General features: G+C 35.5%; 1 protein-coding gene across 1 annotated transcript in view; it reads right to left on the reverse strand.

Annotated features, from left to right (window-relative positions):
* Nucleotides 1-214: 214 nt before the first annotated feature.
* Nucleotides 215-19,469, reverse strand: part of LOC145683860 (pfs47 receptor-like) — a 51,841-nt gene continuing 32,586 nt past the window's right edge. The window contains exons 3-4 of the mRNA XM_081755475.1: nucleotides 9,995-10,138; nucleotides 215-2,122 (exon numbers count right to left, since the gene is read on the reverse strand). Of these exons, the coding sequence (XP_081611601.1) occupies nucleotides 2,027-2,122; nucleotides 9,995-10,138 (240 nt within the window). The 3' untranslated portion in view covers nucleotides 215-2,026. The remainder of the gene's footprint in view (nucleotides 2,123-9,994; nucleotides 10,139-19,469) is intronic.

The following is a 19,469-nucleotide window of genomic DNA, read 5'->3' on the forward strand; positions in this document are numbered from 1 at the left end:
AGTTAACAATCCCACTGCTACAAACTCTTTACAGTGTAAGAAATATTTAGGTTGAACTCCTTTTCATCCTATAGTTTGGAATCTGCATTTTGTGATGAACATAAAATAAGATAACTGAACCTTGTTGATTAAATGACTTATCCCATGTACATAATAAACTATTTATTTGTTATTAAAGGAAATCCAGAAAAAAAAGTGTAATCTTTTTTGAAATAACATGTCGTCATTGAATGATTTAACAACGTAATGCATATTTAGGATTATGACCTATATTTGTAACACAGTTCGTAACTTTCTTCAATAGTTATAAAGACTTACAATGCCTGTTACTTATAAAACTTTTAAAATGATTTATAACCATGTTATTCCGATATCGTATGTATAATATAGAGTAATTTTATATTTATATTTAATCATATATTGACAATATAAATTTTGATTTAACTCTTGCATATATATAATAAAAGATAATGATTTTTTGTTCTCAACGGGACCGATTTCAAGCTAATTTCACTGATTGGCCCCAGAAACGGACGCCTTTATCTCCTACTAATGTCAAGGCAAGTAGAGGTATCAAAGGAAGTTATTCCACTAAAACGTGAAAGTGTATCAACAAGTAATGAGGGAACAGAAGAAGCATAAGGCTGCTATGATAGAACAGCGTTTAACAGTTGCATTGGACAATATTTACAAGATCTGAACTACTGTACAAAAATGCTTTCAGTCATAGTAGCTTAACTAAAATGGTTCCCACTTTTTTCTAAAGACTGATATATTAACTAGTTTCACCCACACTGTTCTTTAGTTCCAAAATTGGCATCATCTTGACGTGAACGAAATGGAATCGTAGCTGTTGATTACATATGCAGTAGTGAGTATAGTAGCCACAAGCGATGTTACAACGATTCGACTATTTGTTATTCTAATATCCAAATATTTGTTTCCAATATTCAGATCATTATTCGAACAATTGTTCGAATAGTTATGTATTCCAATTCATTATTCGAATTTTAACAATCCTAGTAGTCACCAGTATTCCTTAAATCAATATTTCTTAAATTTGTTTCAAGTGAGGACCACTTTTATTGAAATGTTCTATAGATCATTCTATTGTTCTCGTCAAAAACAAATTTCTCACTTTCGTTAACGTTTTGAGCATATATCTTACCAATATACTAATATTCTAAAATAAAATTAAAATTTTCTTTATTTTTAAATTGGTATTACGAAAAAATAATATTAGTTTTTGATTTAATAATTGAAAGTTATTAAGCATATTTGACGAAAATACATCTAATACAAGCTATTAAGAGTTTAGTAAGGTCTGCCATTGTTTTACTAAATTGTATATCTGTTTGATATTCTTAAATGTAGTATGAAGACACAATTCAGTTATTTTATTTATTAATATTCAATCTAAGAGGACAACAAGGACAAACTTTGAGGACCACAGTTTGAGAAACGCTGCTTTAATCAACTATTACCAAAGATAGCCAACTGAAAAAGAAATATTAGAGCGGCTACTATAAATATTCATTGATTTATTTTAATCACTATCTGTGTTAAAACGAATCTAGATAAATAAGAACTGCAAGTAGCCATTTACAGTAACTGCTAACTGAAACTATCAATAGAATATTTAACTGAAAGTATTTTTGCAGTTCAGTTTGTATTATTATTAACACTGAACTTACAACGTTGATTCTGCCTAAGTTTTAACCAATATATACTTTTAAAATATGCTTCTTCCAATTCTTACTTGTAATCAACCTACAACATTGTCATCAAGCAAATAAGGATTTACAACTAAATCTAATATATGGAACAAAAATTCAGATCTTCACGTACACAGTAACAGTTATTAAAGCCCGCGTTATGAGCTATTATTAATTACTCTCGCGTGGATTCATAAAACATTGTTCACTTATTTTGCAGACTAACTTTTTTTTAAATCTTTATCGTGGCCGCAAACTATATAGGCAGAATTTGCCTCATTTTATTGGTCGGTTTAAGCAGGAACACTTTATTATTCTGATGCCTTTACTACCAGAACTTCGTACTCCGGGAATGATACTTCAGCACCGTCGAAAGGAATGTAACAGACTCCGTGGCTTGGATGGATCTGGAGAAGGAAGAGAAGTTAACATGTTTTGACCATAGCACATGAGAGCAAATTATTATGTTTTGACCACATCACATGAGAGCAAACTAACTTGTTTTGACCATAGCATATGAGAGCAAATTAACATGTTTTGTCCACAGTATATGATATAACGTTATTCTTTGGAAATAAGTAGATATCTTGTTAACAGGGACATTTGCAGGATTTTTTCCAGGGGGGGGGGGGCACAGAACTGACAGATAAGCAAAGCTGCGAATACATATACGTAGTTTGATGCTCGTGTACATAAATACATTATATAAAATACATCAATTCAGGGGTCTACTGAGAGAGGGAGCTATGCCACAAATCTGAAAATTAGTTTTTGCCATTTCTAATGTTTTACTGCCATTTCTCATATATCATATGAACCATAACTAAAATACATTACATGAAACATCAATTGAGGGGTCTAGTGAGAGAGAGCTATGCCACAAATCTGAAAATTTCTAGTATTCTACTGCCATCTGTCATCCATTATGTAAACTACAACCACGTGACATAGCTCCCGCGTTTTCTGCAGCAAATATTCTGAGTTCATGAATACGTTCTCATCAGCATTTTGGGTGAAAAAAGGATATGCCACTTCCAATGGTGTCTGGTATGGCAGTAACAGAGGTACCGACAGTTGTACCGATAGTAAAGAGAGATGTTGCAATAATCGATACTAGCTTTCATATGAAAATAACTGTTGTGAAATTTGATACAACACAACCAGGCATACTCCTTTTCAAATATATCTATTTTGACATGGAACAGTGACATGGATTGGAACTGTTCAAGATCCAGATCGTCGCTCCAAAACCAGAAGAGATGTCATGAATGTGACAACAATTCTTGAAGAAATACCACTACCCTATTTACATGGACGACCCATATCAGCCCTAAAGTTAAAAGGTCTCATGGTAATAATGCCTTATACTCCTCCAGTTTTTTTATTGTGTTTATCGAAAACTAACATCCACAGAAACAATTGAGAGTGAAGATACTCCAAAAGACATATGAAGTTGTTTTTCTGTAGTTCGTATGTAACCCTGTGAACGTGATATACACTCAGACAAAAGTATGTATTTAAGTCATGTTAAAACTCTTTGGTGTACTACATTGATTTTTACACATGGGTATACTACAAACATTATATCATAGATTTCATAATAAATGCTATTTACATTGAAATAAATATTTTTCCTTTTGCATAATTTACCTAACAACAAGTTAAGTAAAAGTGTTGACCCATTATTATATAAATTGTGACGCAACACATGCTTCAGAAAACTCAATTTATTTTCATTTCTTGTCGAGCTAGCATAGCTCTCTCACACTAGGCTCTTCAATTATTTAAGCTCATATCTTTAATAACTACAGTAAATAAACTATAGTTCCATAGCATTTAATATAAATACCACAGCATATAAGAGCAAATTAACATGTTTTGACCATAGCATATGAGAATAAATTAACATGTTTTGACCATAGTATATAAGAGCAAATTAACATGTTTTGACCATAGCATAAGAGAGCAAATTAACATTTTCTGATCATGGCATATGAGAGCAGATTAGCATGTTTTGACCATAGCATATAAGCAAATTAACATGTTTTGACCATAGTATATGAGAGCAAATCAGCATGTTTTGATTATTGCATATGAGAGCAAATTAGCATGTTTTGACCAGAGCATATGAGAGTAACCAGGAGAGGTGTTACTTTGTATAACGAGGCTTTAAAGAAAGGTTCTGCTCTAACACGACTTTTATTATTAATAAAATTTACAAATTTGCAAAAGTTTACCAATTGAATGTTTTAAAAGCAAACAAAAACAGTACATAGCAAGCATGCATGTATAGATGGAGATACTGTATAAGTCGAGTCGAATATTGATTTGTGATACGGCTATTAACTACAAATGAAGATTTCACACATGGCGACAGTGGTAGAGGGCTCACCTAGGAGAAATGATATTGTGAAGGTCGTAAAAGAAGGTATAGCGGAAGGAAATAAAGGAAGGAGAAGACCACACCTGTTAGAAGCCCTCTATCTTTTCTTTAAATTGAAACTGAAAATTTAGAACTCAATAAAGAATTTCAAAAATTTAGAAAGGGAGCCATATAGCATCTACATAATACTAATAACTGTTTCTAGGTTGTATCGTATACGCATTTCTTTTGAGCCATGATGTCCCTTCTTTTAAAATCAACTGTCATGTACTCCTACCACCTCAAAAATGCATTGCCTGCTTATAAACTTATTTAATGTCTCTGACTTGACGTCCGTAACTAGGAATGGGCACGAGTCGAGCTAAAACTCGACTCGACTCGAAAATCAAAGGTAATTTTCTCGAGTCGAGTTTCGAACCAAGTCACTGTTTTTTAGGTCGAGTTTCGAGTCGAGTCGAGTTTGATAAATGGCTCGCTCGTTCAGCTCTTCTTGAAATCATGGCCTGATTATACCGGAAAGCGAAAGCCATGAGAAATGTAAGCAGTAATGTGGAATACTTTTAGTGTTGCTCACGACAGCGGGCACTATTTGCATCTTGTCTTGTCTCGATAACGAGACGACAATAGACTTTTGTAACGAGACAGCCTCAAATGTCGTGAGCATCAATATAAATGCATACTGTACTTGTTACCATCAAGGCTGAGACCTGCACGGTCGAATTTTTGAGCCGAAGCAGAAGCCGAACTCGGGTAATGATATCAACCGGCTCGGATCGGTTCAGCTGAGCGAAAAGCTCGAACCAGCTTGGTTGGGATGAGCCGTCGACTCGGTTAAATTGAGCCGATGGCTCGTGCCGGCTCGATTGGGATGAGCCACGGTCTCGGCTCGAGCCAACTCCGTTGAAACGAGTCCACCGACTCTGCTCAACTGAGCTGTTGGCTCGAAATACCTCGGTTGAAGTGAGCCATCAGCTTGGGTGAGCCATCGGTTCGAGCCGGCTCGGTTGGGTGAGCTGTTGGCTCGACTCACTTTTCGGTTCGGCTTGATAGTGAATGAGCTGTAGCCGAGTCACTCAAGCTGTTGACAACTCTAAACCCGGGCCGATCAGATTTGAATAAGTTTGGCCTAAACCCTATAACTTTTAACAACTTTTGGCTCGAGCTCGAATATTTGCTCCTCCGAAACTCAAATCCAGAACCTCGTGAACGACATCCTTGCCTCCTGAAGACTTCTCGAGGACCGAGATATGCAGTTGACTAGTTTTTAGTATTCAGATACAAACCGCCTACCTTTCATGGTTATACACTGTGTTATAATAATAATAATAATAATAATAATAATAATAATAATAATAATAATAATAATAATAATAATAATAATAATAATAATAATAGTTTTATTCGGCAGCAGACAGCATAGAGCCACAAGTGCGCCAAAAGAAAAAAAGGAAAAAAGCACATGCAATACTAATTACATCTTGAAATTATACAGGGTAGCCCAAAAGTAGGTATACACCCCTGCATTGATCAAGTCTAACATCCTAGCTTATAGGTTTATTTGCATCGGCTGTTCCGAGCTTAAGATATAAGTAAAAACCCATGAAGAACAAATAATAAAGAAAATAAGTCTACCTGATGGATAACAATAACAAATTATGTAAAAAGCAATGAGTTGATCAGTACGGGACTCTATACCTACTTTTGGGCAACCCTGTACATAGGGCTATACATTGTAATATAAGGATACCAATGAAGCAAAAATACTAAAAATAGAACAAAGAATAACAATATATAAATAAGAAAGCACATAATTACTGGATACAAAGTTAAATGTTAAAAAAAAGACAAATGATCGTTCCATTACACTACTAGTAGTAGTAGTAGTATCATTGATAATAATTATATTGTCTATCTAGTATACTTGAAAATAGTACTTCAAACTACACACAGAATTTAGCTCGATTTGGCTCGACTCGACTCGAATCTCGATCTGAATTCGAGTCGAGTTGCAGGAAATTTTTCGAGCCATGTTCTCCAGTCGAGCTGAAAGAGGTCTGTTTCGAGTCGAGTCGAGTTTCAAAGAAAACTCACTCGAACTCGCTCATGCCCATCCCTATCCGTAACTACTTTTTTAAAGGAAAAAATTGAAAAACAAAAGAAAAAGATTGTTTTCCTTTCTTTTTCTTTCTTTTCTTCTTCTGAAATAAGAAGAAAAGAAGGAAAGAGAGTTAAAAAGAAAAAGTGAAAAAGAAAGAATATGTTTCCTTATTATAAAAGAAAAAGAAAGAAAAAAGATAGATGAAAAGAAATATTTCTTTCTTTCTTTCTCTCTCTCTCTCTTTCTCTCTCTCTCTCTCTCTCTCTATCACTCACTCACTCACACAAAAAAAGAATAGATAAGATTCTTGTTTCCATTCCTAGCTTTCCTTCCATCTCTCTCTCTTTCCCCCTTCCTAAAAAAACATTAGAGACAAAAACAGAAGAGATACGAGAAGAAAGAACCTTTCTTTTAACTCTTTTAATTCTTCTTGTTTTCCTTTTTTCTTGTTTCATCTTCTGAGATAAGAAGAAAAGAAGGAACAACAGTTAAAAAGAAAAAAGAAAAGTGAAAAAAGATAATAATTCTTTTTCTTCTTTGTTCCATTCTTCCTCTTCTTATTAAGAATGAAAAAAAAAGAAAGCAGAGAAAAAGACGAGTGAAAAGAAAGAAATCACACATACACACACCAAAAAATGAAAGAAAAACTTCTTCTTTCTATTCCTTGCTTTCCTTCCATTCTCTCTCTCTTTCTGTTCTAGTGTGTGTGTGTGTGTGTGAGAGAGAGAGAGAGAGAGAGAGAGAGAGAGAGAGAGAGAGAGAGCAAAAAGGAAGGCAGAAAGAAGAAAAGAATTTTTTCTTTTTCTCTGATCTCTCTCCCAAGGAAAAGAGGAAAGAAGAACGAAAGAAATGCACTGAAAATTACTTTTTTTTCTTTTCTTCTTTCTTTGTTTCTTTCTAATAAAAGAAAGAAAATGTAAAAAAAAAAAAAGAACGAGACACACTATATTATTTTTCATTAGTTTCAACAGATTTTTCTCTCGATACCTTTCTAAAATTTCGATGACGAACAGTGTATCATGATTTCTCCCGTTGTAGACTCTCACATCCTTTAGACCAGAAAATCCAACGCAGTTTATATCACTGAAATTTCTTTCTTAATTACTAAGAAATTTTAAGAACGTATTTCAATTCATTTAATCCCATCTTGTATTACGTGGAGTGACCAGAAAGTAAGGTTACAAAGTCTGCAGTGAAACGTGTATATATTATTTCATACAACCTATTCAACCAACAGATTCGACACTAGTATACGAGGAGTGACCAGAAAGTAAGGTTACAAAGCCTGCAGTGAAACGTGTATATATTATTTCATACAACCTATACAGCCAACAGATTCGACACTAGTATACGAGGAGTGACCAGAAAGTAAGGTTACAAAGCCTGCAGTGAAACATGTATATATTATTTCATACAACCTATACAGCCAACAGATTCGACACTAGTATACGAGGAGTGACCAGAAAGTAAGGTTACAAAGCCTGCAGTGAAACGTGTGTATATTATTTCATACAACCTATTCAACCAACAGATTCGACACTAGTATACGAGGAGTGACCAGAAAGTAAGGTTACAAAGCCTGCAGTGAAACGTGTATATATTATTTCATACAACCTATACAGCCAACAGATTCGACACTAGTATACGAGGAGTGATCAGAAAGTAAGGTTACAAGGCCTACAGTGAAACGTGTATATATTATTTCATACAACCTATACAGCCAACAGATTCGACACTAGTATACGAGGAGTGACCACAAAGTAAGGTTACAAGGCCTGCAGTGAAACGTGTATATATTATTTCATTCAGTGGCGTAGCATCTGCCCCCGCAACCCCCACAGTGCGGGAGAGCCCGAGGTATAGGGGGCCCCTAAGTTTTAAGATGAATAAAGATTTAAAGAAGTACAACCTCAACTTTACTTCTGTCGGCTTTACAACTAGGGCCCCTTCTCTATACTTTGCGGGGCCCCCCGCAAAAGTGTGCTACACCACTGATTTCATACAACTAATACACCCAACATTTAGTACATACATTAAAGTTATTTTTCGAGATAATCTTCATATTGGTTGATGCACTTGTTGCATCCTAGGATGAGCTTGAAGATTCCTTCCTAGTAAAATATATATATATATATATATATATATATATATATATATATATATATGTGTGTGTGTGTGTGTGTGTGTGTGTGTGTGTGTGTGTGAGTGTTCAACCACGTTGTCTCGAAGTGTTTAATTTTCTCGTCTGAAGCTAACCGATGGTCTCCCAGGTGCTCCTTCAAGTGCGGGAACAGGTGAAAGTCGCTTGGAGCGAAGTCAGTGCTGTAGGGACGATGGCCGATGATGTCCAAGCGAAACAGCAACAACAGCGTGGCGGTCTTCTGAGCTGTATGCGGGCGCGCATTGTCGTGAAGGAAGATGACGACCTCGGTAAGAAGTCCTGGCCTTAAAGCTCTACCAGCTGTCGGTGAATTTCAGCTGCGGTTACATGTTTCGCTCACAGAAATCGAATAACTGAGCGGACTACTTCGCGAGACCAGTTTTCCAAATGAGTTGCCATTTGTGTTACCTTCAACTTGGCCGTAGATGGCAGGTGGCTGATACTCTGCACAGTTGCTAACTCCATGTAGTAAAATTACCGCACACTCCTCATTCTTCTACAACAGATGAAACTCCACAAATATAAGCCTTGTAATCTTAGTTTCTGATCCTCCCTCGTATTTGGCTCCTTTTCCAAAATTGTATATTGATTATTGTTATTTGGTTATTTATAAAAGATAGGAGAAAGCGTTATTGAACGTAGAAGGAATGAAATCCCATAAAACAAACAGCTAAACGTCGTGTATGGGAGTTTAACTCGTGGGAAGTTACCTGCCAGTAATGGCAGAATCATTATTGTAATGTTTGTAATGAAATAGTCTTTGATAATGCTAGTACATACCAGCGGAAATTTTAAAATCTAAAATATCCTGCAATAAGTTAGAAGGTGTGCAACATATGCGAGAGTTAAACTCGCTTGCTGCCGTTTTTAAAGGATTTTGCATGCCTCCCACTCAGTGTTCGTAGTTCGAAGGAAATTTCCCTAATCTAGGGAAATTTCATAGGTAAATTTAGTGAAAAGGGAAAAAGAGATTTTTAACGATAAAACGTGAAAATCCAAGGAAATTCTCGCACAGAACTAGTTGACCATATAAATGTTTAAACTTTTCTTACTTCTTCAGAAATGTACCAATACAGTAGTAATGGTGTGTGTGTGTTTAAAGTAGCATAATTTCCACCCATTCTTGACAGTGTATTTGTAATTTTTTTTTCAAAGCAAAGGAAACAGTAAAAAATACAAGAAAAGGCAAATGAACAAAACAAATGTGTTCGTACTTCCTTTAATATAGCTAAATTTAGCTTATCATATAACTTCTATCAATAATTGGACACTCAATAAACTAGGGAAAATTTTATTTTTAAAAGGGAAAATTTTGTGTCAGTCGGGGGAAATTTTCTTAAGGAAACCTACGAACACTGCTCCCAGCGAAAGAACAAACCTCGCCTACGTCAACATCTTGCCACATAACTGTCGTTCAATCATCGCAGATTTAAGCAATTTCCACCTTTTCTGTAATATTAGTACGAATTTTACCAACATTACATTTCTTCTAAACAGAAAAATGGCTTAAGTATTTCTCGAAGTTTAGTACTTCTTATGTTTCCGAGGTTTGTTCTTTCGTCGATCAGTACATAATTGATTTCAAATATCTATGTAAAAGAATGTTTATAACACTTTAAACAGCTTAAATTAAATACCTTTCCAACAGTGATGGTTCCATTGTGGGCCACACGTCCTACATACAACGGTTCCATATATTCCGTCTTGCCAGCAGCCAGAGCCCCTTCGGGTACTTTACCACCTTCATCTGCTACCCACTCCACTTCACATCCACACAGGACCTTTGGAATAGCATTAATTAATTGCCAAAATTACGAAGTAACAAAAAAAAATAAGTAAAAATTTACATATAAACACAAAAGTAAAAGAATTATATGGCATTATGAATTCTTCATTCAAAATCTCATACAGTTGAACCTCAATAACTCGAATTTTTTAAACATTCCCTTAAACTTTCCGTAACTCTCAATGTTAAAATAACGTCTGTAAGTCGAATGTTTAAAAATTTCAACTTCGATAAGTCGAATCTCAAATGTTTCATAATCATTAGAGCAACCCACATTATGCTTTATTTTTTTCCAAATTATGCTTTATTGTTAATTTCAATCATTATTTTACATTAATCGTGTACAATGTACAATATTTACTGTACATTAAATATTCTAAATATCTTGATCTATTTATTAATATTTTATGCAACCAGTTTATTTTATATTTAATGAACTTTCTACTTAATGCACTGTAAAGACATTTGTTTTACTCGAGTCAGTTTTTTCTATCACTTGTGTGCGCCTTAGAGGTACATTCTATATACAGAAAGGTACATCTTTTACTTTAAGATGCCACCAAAAAGTACAGAAAGTGCTCAAGCTCAAGAGGTACATATAACAATATAGTGTGAAGTTCTTGTGTACTATTCATTGTTGGCGGAAAGTTTTCTTTTTCTTTTTTCTTTTCTGCACATGAAAGGATTACACCGAAAAGTTTACAGAAATAAACATAAGCGTTTCATTACATTATGTTCTCAATGATTTTGCATTGTAAATATTAGTTTTGAAAAATATTAAATACGGTATGTTAAACTTGCAGTTAAACAGAATTTTCCAAGAATTGTGCTATATATTTTAAATTATGATTTATTTTCTAAAATTATGCTTTATTATGCTTTTAAAATTAGTTTCTTCTGGACCCTTAGACAGCCACAACCATGTTCAAGGTACCAACCATATGTCTAACTTGCTATTATGCTTTATGCTTTTGGGTGGCCCTAATAATCGTATTTATAAATCTCACAAGTAAACCTTACGTTTGGGTGAATCGAGTTGCTGACTGAGACACATATGAGAAAGTAGTACGAAATGTGGTCAGTATTTCAGTGAAGTTGTAGGTGCGAAGCTCCAGGGGTTTAGGAGATACAGCTATCAGAACATCACATGGAAGTACAGAGTAGTTTTCATACACTTAGAGGTAAAAGCTCTGTAAGACCACTTGTAACGACAAAAGGTGAATAACAAATATATGGGTACATATTAGGACTAGGGGGAAGTCATATAGTAAGGGTATACCTGACGGCGGCCATCTTGAAATCCGCCATTTTGAATTAAGGTTAAGTTTTTAAAATAGGAATAGGGCCATGTGATACATGATTTAAGGCGCAAATTTAATCAGAAGAACAATGGTGATGTTAATTTTGATTTACGCGGAATTGGTAAAAAGTTACAGGGAAATTAAATATTGTTGCAGCATATGTATTAGTCCTTTACCCCACCTTGTAAATTTTATGTTAATGATAATAATTAAATAAAAAGCAGATAGATAAATATTAGGTCTATGGTAAGAGTTACCTTGATGGCGGCCATGTTCAAATCCGTCATTTTGAATCAGACAAAAGTTTTAAACAAAACGCATAACAGTGACACCTTATTAATAGGAAATTTTACCATAACTCCAACGGTACAACCACTTTTAATTTATCATTAACCAGCAAAAAATTAAATGGATCGCTCCTTACGACTACTGCTTTGACGGAATTGTTAACGACAAATGTGTCAAGTGTAACTCGATTGCCTTTGTCAGGTGTGCTCACTGTGAGCAGAGCATTTGAGCAAGTCATGCACTCTTTTCTGAACTACATATTGATTGTACTAATTGAGGACTTTTCTGAAGAAAGACCCAAGTTCAATTATGACTCAATTTCACTTTGGTCATTTTTCCTTAAATTAGCAACTTGTTTATGCGATAACAAATGCTGGTTAATGATAAAGCAAAAATGGTTATACCGTTGGATTTATGGTAAAATTTGCTATTAATAAGTGTCAATGTTATGCGTTTTGTTTAAAACTTTTGTCAGATTCAAAATGGCGGATTTGAACACGGCCGCCATCAAGGCAACTCTTACCATAGACCTAATATTTATCCACCTGCTTTTTATTTAATTATTATCATTAACATAAAATTTACAAGGTGGGGTAAAGGACTAATACACATGCTGCAACAATATTTAATTTCCCTGTAACTTTTTACCAATTGCGCGTAAATCAAAATTAACGTCACCATTGTTCTTCTGATTGAATTTGCGCCTTAAATCATGTATCACATGACCCTATTCCTATTTTTAAAACTTAACCTTAATTTAAAATGACGGATTTCAAGATGGCCGCCGTCAGGTATACCCTTACTATATGACTTCCCCCTAGTCCTAACATGTACCCATATATTTATTATTTACCTTTTGTCGTTACAAGAGGTCTTACAGAGTTTTTACCTCTAACTGTATGAAGACTATTCTGTACTTCCATGTGATGTTCTGGTAGCATTATCTCCTAAACCCCTGGAGCTTCGCACCTCCAACTTCACTGAAATACTGACCATATTTAGTACTACTTTCTCATATGTGTCTCAGTCAGCAACTCGATTCACCCAAACGTAAGGTTTACTTGTCAGTACCTCGAACTTTCGTATCTGCAAAACCTCTACGAGTCGAAGTTAACCTCTGTTAAGTCGAATTTCTCTTGATGACCTCGATAGCTCGAAGCTATAGCTCTATGCTTTTACGTAATTGTTATTGTTTCTAGTCCTGTCATTGTTGCTAATGTGTACTGTAATTGTATTTTACTCATGTCTAATATTTTATTTTGACTAGCCATCTTACTCAATTAAAGGAACTTTCACAACTTCGAATTACAGAGGTTGAATGAATAAAATTACAGTCATTCAGAGGTGATAGATGTTATAAAGTCATTTTTCATGAGGAAAGGGGATCTTCAGTATCCCAATACTTTATTCTGGCCACCTTGATAACTCAAGAAACTCGGTAACTCTAATTTCCAAGAGCTTCGAGTTATTGAGGTCTCACTGTTGTGAGCGTGTGGCCCCCCTCACTCCCATTCCATTTTAAATTTCCCAGTTATTGTTGGCTGAATTGGAATGAGGCTTCATGTACTGTTCGTCGACGCAAACTGTGTTCTAGTTTTAACTTTTTCTATGAGTTGGCAGTCCTGTGAATGGTGACTTGTGCTTTCGGTTCACCGAACAAAAGAGGTGCAATATGGTCATGATAATAAAAAATATAGTCCCTTAAATTCGAATGCCATCGTGTAATGTTTTTGCTGTTTTTAACATTTTAATTATTTCGTTTTAATGGTAAACCTATTTAACGCCCTCTGATATGTGTATTTCTCATGAAGGATATTTATTATGAATATTTATAAAATCTTTTCTGGTGTGCTCAGCGTAAACATGCTGACGCTGAGGCAAAAAAGCCGCGAAAGGTACTCTAAGTGGTTATGGCGGTTTGAATGGTTCTGCTACAGTGACGCCCGAGAAGAATATCGAAGTTTTCCCTCGCAATTGTTCAAGATTTAATAAGTTTGATAATGAGAAGAATAAGCTAAATCTGCGCAGGTATATAAATATAAAATTAACACAAAATCTATGTTCGTATGCCAAGACAGCGTATAATATGTGAAATCATGTAAGCAACGAGCCATGAGTAAGGAACCAATACAAGTAAAAGGGTAAATTTCACTTGGAATTGAAAAGTGATAACTTCCACGGAAACTAAATAATGACTATCCAACGAACAACAAGAAGCATAGAGAAATCTTATTCGTAAGAATGACTACATGATTCCCCCCCCCCAAATCCATCAATTTATAGTGTAAAGTGTGATACAGAAATAGCGTGTGTTTAATACTAGTGCATTGCGTGATATAAATTTTAGCCGGCATTCGTAGTGCGTCATCTTCTTTAAAGAAAGAAAGAAAAAATGAAAATATATAATAATTTCTACGCATAAATTCCACATTAATAAAGTTTTGGGCTCATGGTGTGTTAGTACATGTTAAATAAATCACTAACAAAATGTTGTAATGTTGTAAACGTAAGTATTATAAACCTGTGTTAAGCGAATAAAATTTACATACTATCTATTTCTTTATGTGCAATTACCTTTACAGTATTTCTGCACAATCACTACTAAAATGCTGGATGTTATGTCTAATGACTTGCACTTATTCCGCTGATACCAGCAGGCGTGGCAAGGATGGTGGGCACTCGCAGTCGCAACCTCAATGAAATAGTATTTTGGTTCGAGATCCAACTTGGAGGTTTGCGCACTGTCCTTTATAATTTAGTCATTTGTATTGCGAATGTCCTTTACACGCCAACTACTAAAATCAATCACAGGTAAGGCGAACCGAACAGGAATGGTATCGAGCGGAGTTAGAAAAATTGGTTATCCCAAATGGGATCAGGTAAGGATCAAATTCTGCAGGTCGCAAAAATGGTCAGCTCAAATAGGAACCAGACCCTTCCGGTCATAAAAATGGCTGCCCCAAACTGGAACCGAACCCAACCGGTTATACTGTATATATATATATATATATATATATATATATATATATATATATATATATATATATATATATATATATATATATATATATATATATATATATATATATATATATATGTGTGTGTGTGTGTGTGTGTGTGTGTGTGTGTGTGTATGTGTGTGGATCATACGCAGGTAAACGAAAGGTGTCCCCCTAGTTGAAAAAATTTACTTGCTGAATTTATTGCTGGACATTGCCATTATATAAGAAGAATCTTATGCATTTTATCCTTTTACAATTCAATTGTAAAAAAAAAAGAAAAAAACTTTTTCATATTATTTGTAAAAAAAAAAATCTAATTGCCAAAACCGATCCTCTATCACTATGGTGGAATGTCACACGAAGTTGTTATTCATATTTTAAAATCATATTTCCACCTTCTGTAATCTAAGCTCTATTGATAGCTAGAATAAATTACTGAAACACCACCAACATTAGTAGACATTTTGCTGAACGTAATTCGATTAAATTTACCGAAGGAATAAATAAATAAAGGAAAGTGGGAAACATGAAACTTTTTCTCCACTGACAACAATATAGTGAGTTTTCTCGTGACTATGTAGATAATATGAACGGCTTTGGCGTGGAAAATCAAGGGTTCGATTCCCAGGGACGGCGTTAAGGGTGGGCGGGGGTGGGCAACCGCCCACCCGATGGATGGCCTCGCCCACCCCAACAGAACAGGGGTGTCATTAACCCTAGAAAGGTAAACTACGTAAAGTTTACGTGTACGAGTTGGAAACACTGATGTGACGTAGCAGGAACTATGTGTAGAAACACAAACCTCTAGATATGCTATCGCTGGTTAGTTGGCTTGATGTTCCGACGTTAATTACTTCTATAGGTGTTATGTTCCCTGCACCAAACGATTGAGTGTAGAACCTTATACGTAAATTTAGCGTATGTTTACCCTTTAACGTAAAATCTTATACGTAAGTTTAACGTTTTTTTACCTTTAGCGTTAGTTTTCTTGCACGCATTTTTTACGTATGTTTACCATCAATGGACTATTGTCATTCGTAAATATTTAAATATTATTACAAACCTGGACGAGTGTGGTGCAATAAATAGCGAGGAAGCTATTTTACGGATATTAGAGGAACCTCAGATTCAGAAATGGAGGAAGATAACGCTGAACTTGATGTGAGATCAGAAGAAAAAGCAGATGACTCCGAAAAAAATCCAGGTTACTACCTCAGTGAAAATGATATTGAACAACATGTTGTGTCAGGAATTCGAACTGTTGAATGTGAAATCTCAAATCCCACCAAAGAAGCGGAAAGTTTCTACATGTAATAAAAACGAAAATAGCAGTCTCGTCACGCATTCAAGAGAGGAATCTGGATAAAATCAGACAGAGAGAGCAGTATATTTTAGAGATCAGAAGGCAAATGAACTTCCATTTGACGAAAGGCAAGTGAAAATTAGTGGTGTTAGTGAATTGCTAGGAAAGAATGGTCCCTGCAACACAAATCCAATGACAGATTCAAGTGGGAAGATCTCAAGAAGGAACACTGCTATAACAGCAATAAGTCAGTACGTAGTTAACATCAGATCAAAATGTGTTATAACTGTGTGTGATTTGCGAACCAATCTGACATATAATGTGAAAGAACTATTCAATATAAATTCAATATTTCCTAATAACAAAAATAATCAGTGATACATCTAGACTTTCTCAGAATTTGTTCTTAAGTGTTAATAATGTTTATTTTGCTTTTTTTCTATGTACTTCTAAAAGATTTATTATAATAGCAGCATCGTGACTTAGATTTTTTCTGGGGGACAGGGGGCAAGCATTAATATGTGTATTTGGGCCCCCTAGAAAATGTTGGTTTTCTAATTCTTGTGCCCCCTCTCTTTCCATTTTCTCTTACTCGTTATGGTCCTCCGGAGCCTGTGGGCCCTCCCACACGGCAAGATCTGCGGTGCCGTTACTTACAACCCTAGGCCCGTTCCATACACGAAAATTAATTAAGGGGACAATGTTAACAAATCTCAAAGCCATACGAATAAATATTATTTCTAGGGCCCCTAATAGTAAATATTTGTTTACTGATATGGGCTCACGACTCATTTTTCTTTTATTTACCTTTTGTGTGCTGTTTTATGTAATGTAGCGAATCTGTTTAATGCTTCATTTATAATTTCATGTTCGTACCGTATATAAAGTTAGAATTTTTTTTCTTAAAATGTGGCCTCTCGAACCGCGGGGATTTTCCCTATGTTGCAGTTATCACCCCTGCCCCCACAAATTACGGCCCTGGATAATAGTTGTGCTGTAATACTATCTAAACAATAAAACTTCAATTTTGGAACCTTGAACAAACCAACAATAAGAGTTTCTATATGAATCGTATATTTATAGATCATTATTTAGTGTGTACGTAAATATTACGTATGTTTACCTTTAATGGGTTGATAGTGAAGTTTGCCTTTCTAGGGTTAAGGGGGGACAGGAATGGCAATTGCCCCCACAAGAGTTTGAGGAATACATATACTTTATCGATTGTCCACTAATATACTAGTACAAACTGTGAAAGTCTTATGTTGTTGGTGTTCTGGCCCCCTCAGCGAAGTCTGAAATGACACCCCTGCAACAGAAGTAGAATAATGAAGGTGACCAGTGCCGGATTTAGGTTAGATGGGGCCCTAAGCTATTGAAGTTAATGGGGCCCTTTTATTTCTAGCTTTCTCTTTCAGCGACAAAATTTCGCCTTTTCTGTTTGAATATATGCTATATGGTAATTTGTGAATCTAATACATATCTAAATACGTTTTCGTGAATATTTCATTAACTTACTGTTTTGAATACATTACAGAAAAACTGTAAAATTTGTAAAATTAGCGTTAGTTTAATTTGGTACCAATAAAGCCCCTTGCCGGTCATCTCTGTTTTCTTTTTGCACCAACTATGATCAACGCTCCACGCCATGCTTCTACAATATGTGGAGACCGCATCATTTCTCATTTCAAGTTGCTTCTATTCAGTTGGGTAAAGTTTGAAACGTTTCCAGGGATCCGTGTAAGTAAATACAGTCATCCAGGGTTGGTAATTACTGCCTGAAGCTCAACTAATCGTGTGAGCTTTTTCCAGGTCAGGTTACTAGAGTAACTCAAAATGGAATGCAACCCTCGAAGATTATATAAGATGTAATGCGACACAAATTCGCTGGAAGCAGAGGCGAACCTAGAAGGTTAAAACTACAGAAGGGGCAACTAAAACCCAGATTATGATAGATATATCGTGAGTTTACTATAAATTTTCAAAAATATGTAACTAATGGCTTCAATTACTTTTGTCACTCAAAAAACTGGGGTCTTAGACCTCTCTAGCTCCTGGCTAGATACGTCTCTGGCTGAAAATCATAAAAACATCGTTAAAAAACCTAACTGTTGCACTAAAATTATTATAAGACCTATAAATGTAGGTAGCATCTTTTTACTGCAACGTGAAAAGATGTTGGTACCTTGCCTTGCTATGTAGTAACTAGTGCCGATAACCTAACGCATTCAGCCTGCTGCATACTAACTTACACAAGGTAAATTCGGGCAGTTCTGAAAGTAACAATACATAAAATACTGTTAATATATACAAACGAACGACTCATATGCCTAGAACGAATGGATGAAATCACTACGATTCCTGTTCCTATTCTTTCCTTTAGTCAGGGGCGGATCCATTCTGAATGTTTGGGGGGGGGGCAGTCGTTCGAAGTCAATAAGTTTTATTTTACGTTTATAATACAAAAGGTGGAAATTCTTAGGATAGGTTTTATTTTTAAAATAAAAACATATTCAATTCTGGGAGGCGATCGCCCCCTGGATCCGTCCCTGCCTTTAGTGATCCATTATTGCACTCTATAGATCACTATATGAGCTGCTCCGTGGCTAAGCGGTTAGCGTACGCATCTTTGGCGTGGGAAGTCCGGGTTCGATTCCCGGTTGGAGCTCATGTGGTTCGGATTCCACGTTAATCAGTAGGTCCCGTCTCATGTAGCCTCGCTGCTGAAAGGGACAAACTCAAAATCAAATCAACTCTATAGGATCACTATGAAAATTAGTACCAAGTTCTGAAAGTTATGAAAATACTTCTGCACACTACTTTTCATACTTACGTACAGCGAAATAAAATAGCTATAATTTCGCGATGTAAAGATTATTGCCGCTTAGGGCTGTAATTCCTTTATATTTTACTATTATTTCGCGAGCTTGTCGTTTCATGACTTCTTCTTATGCATCCACTGTTACCAGACTTAATTTCTTGTCGAATTCCAAATAGTACGTGAAAGGGTAGCACTAGAGTTCTATCCGCATACAAGATACTGTATCACTTATGCTGTGAAGTCTTATTAAAGTAGTTAAGTGTAATGGCTGGAAAACAGGGTCCCGATTACAAATGGGGCTCTGAAACAAAATCCCCATAACAAGCGGAGCTGGTAAACGAGGGTTCCATTATAAGCGGGGCTAGACAACAGAAATCCCATTGCAGGCGGGTTGGAAAACAGGCTCACGGAAAACTTGCTTCATGAGAGCTTAATACATAACAGTACAGAACACCGTTGTTGTATGTGCGTTTTATCTTATTTGCTTTTTCTTATTATTTGGAAATGACATTACAGCCACTTTTTCCTTTAAATTATTGGGGCCCCCAAGAGAGTGGGGCCCTAAGCTATAGCTTGTTTAGCTTATATGCAAATCCGGCACTGAAGGTGAC

The sequence above is a fragment of the Thermobia domestica genome, chromosome 1, assembly GCF_964235325.1.
Source record: "Thermobia domestica chromosome 1, izTheDome1.hap1.1, whole genome shotgun sequence".
NCBI lineage: Eukaryota > Metazoa > Arthropoda > Insecta > Zygentoma > Lepismatidae > Thermobia > Thermobia domestica.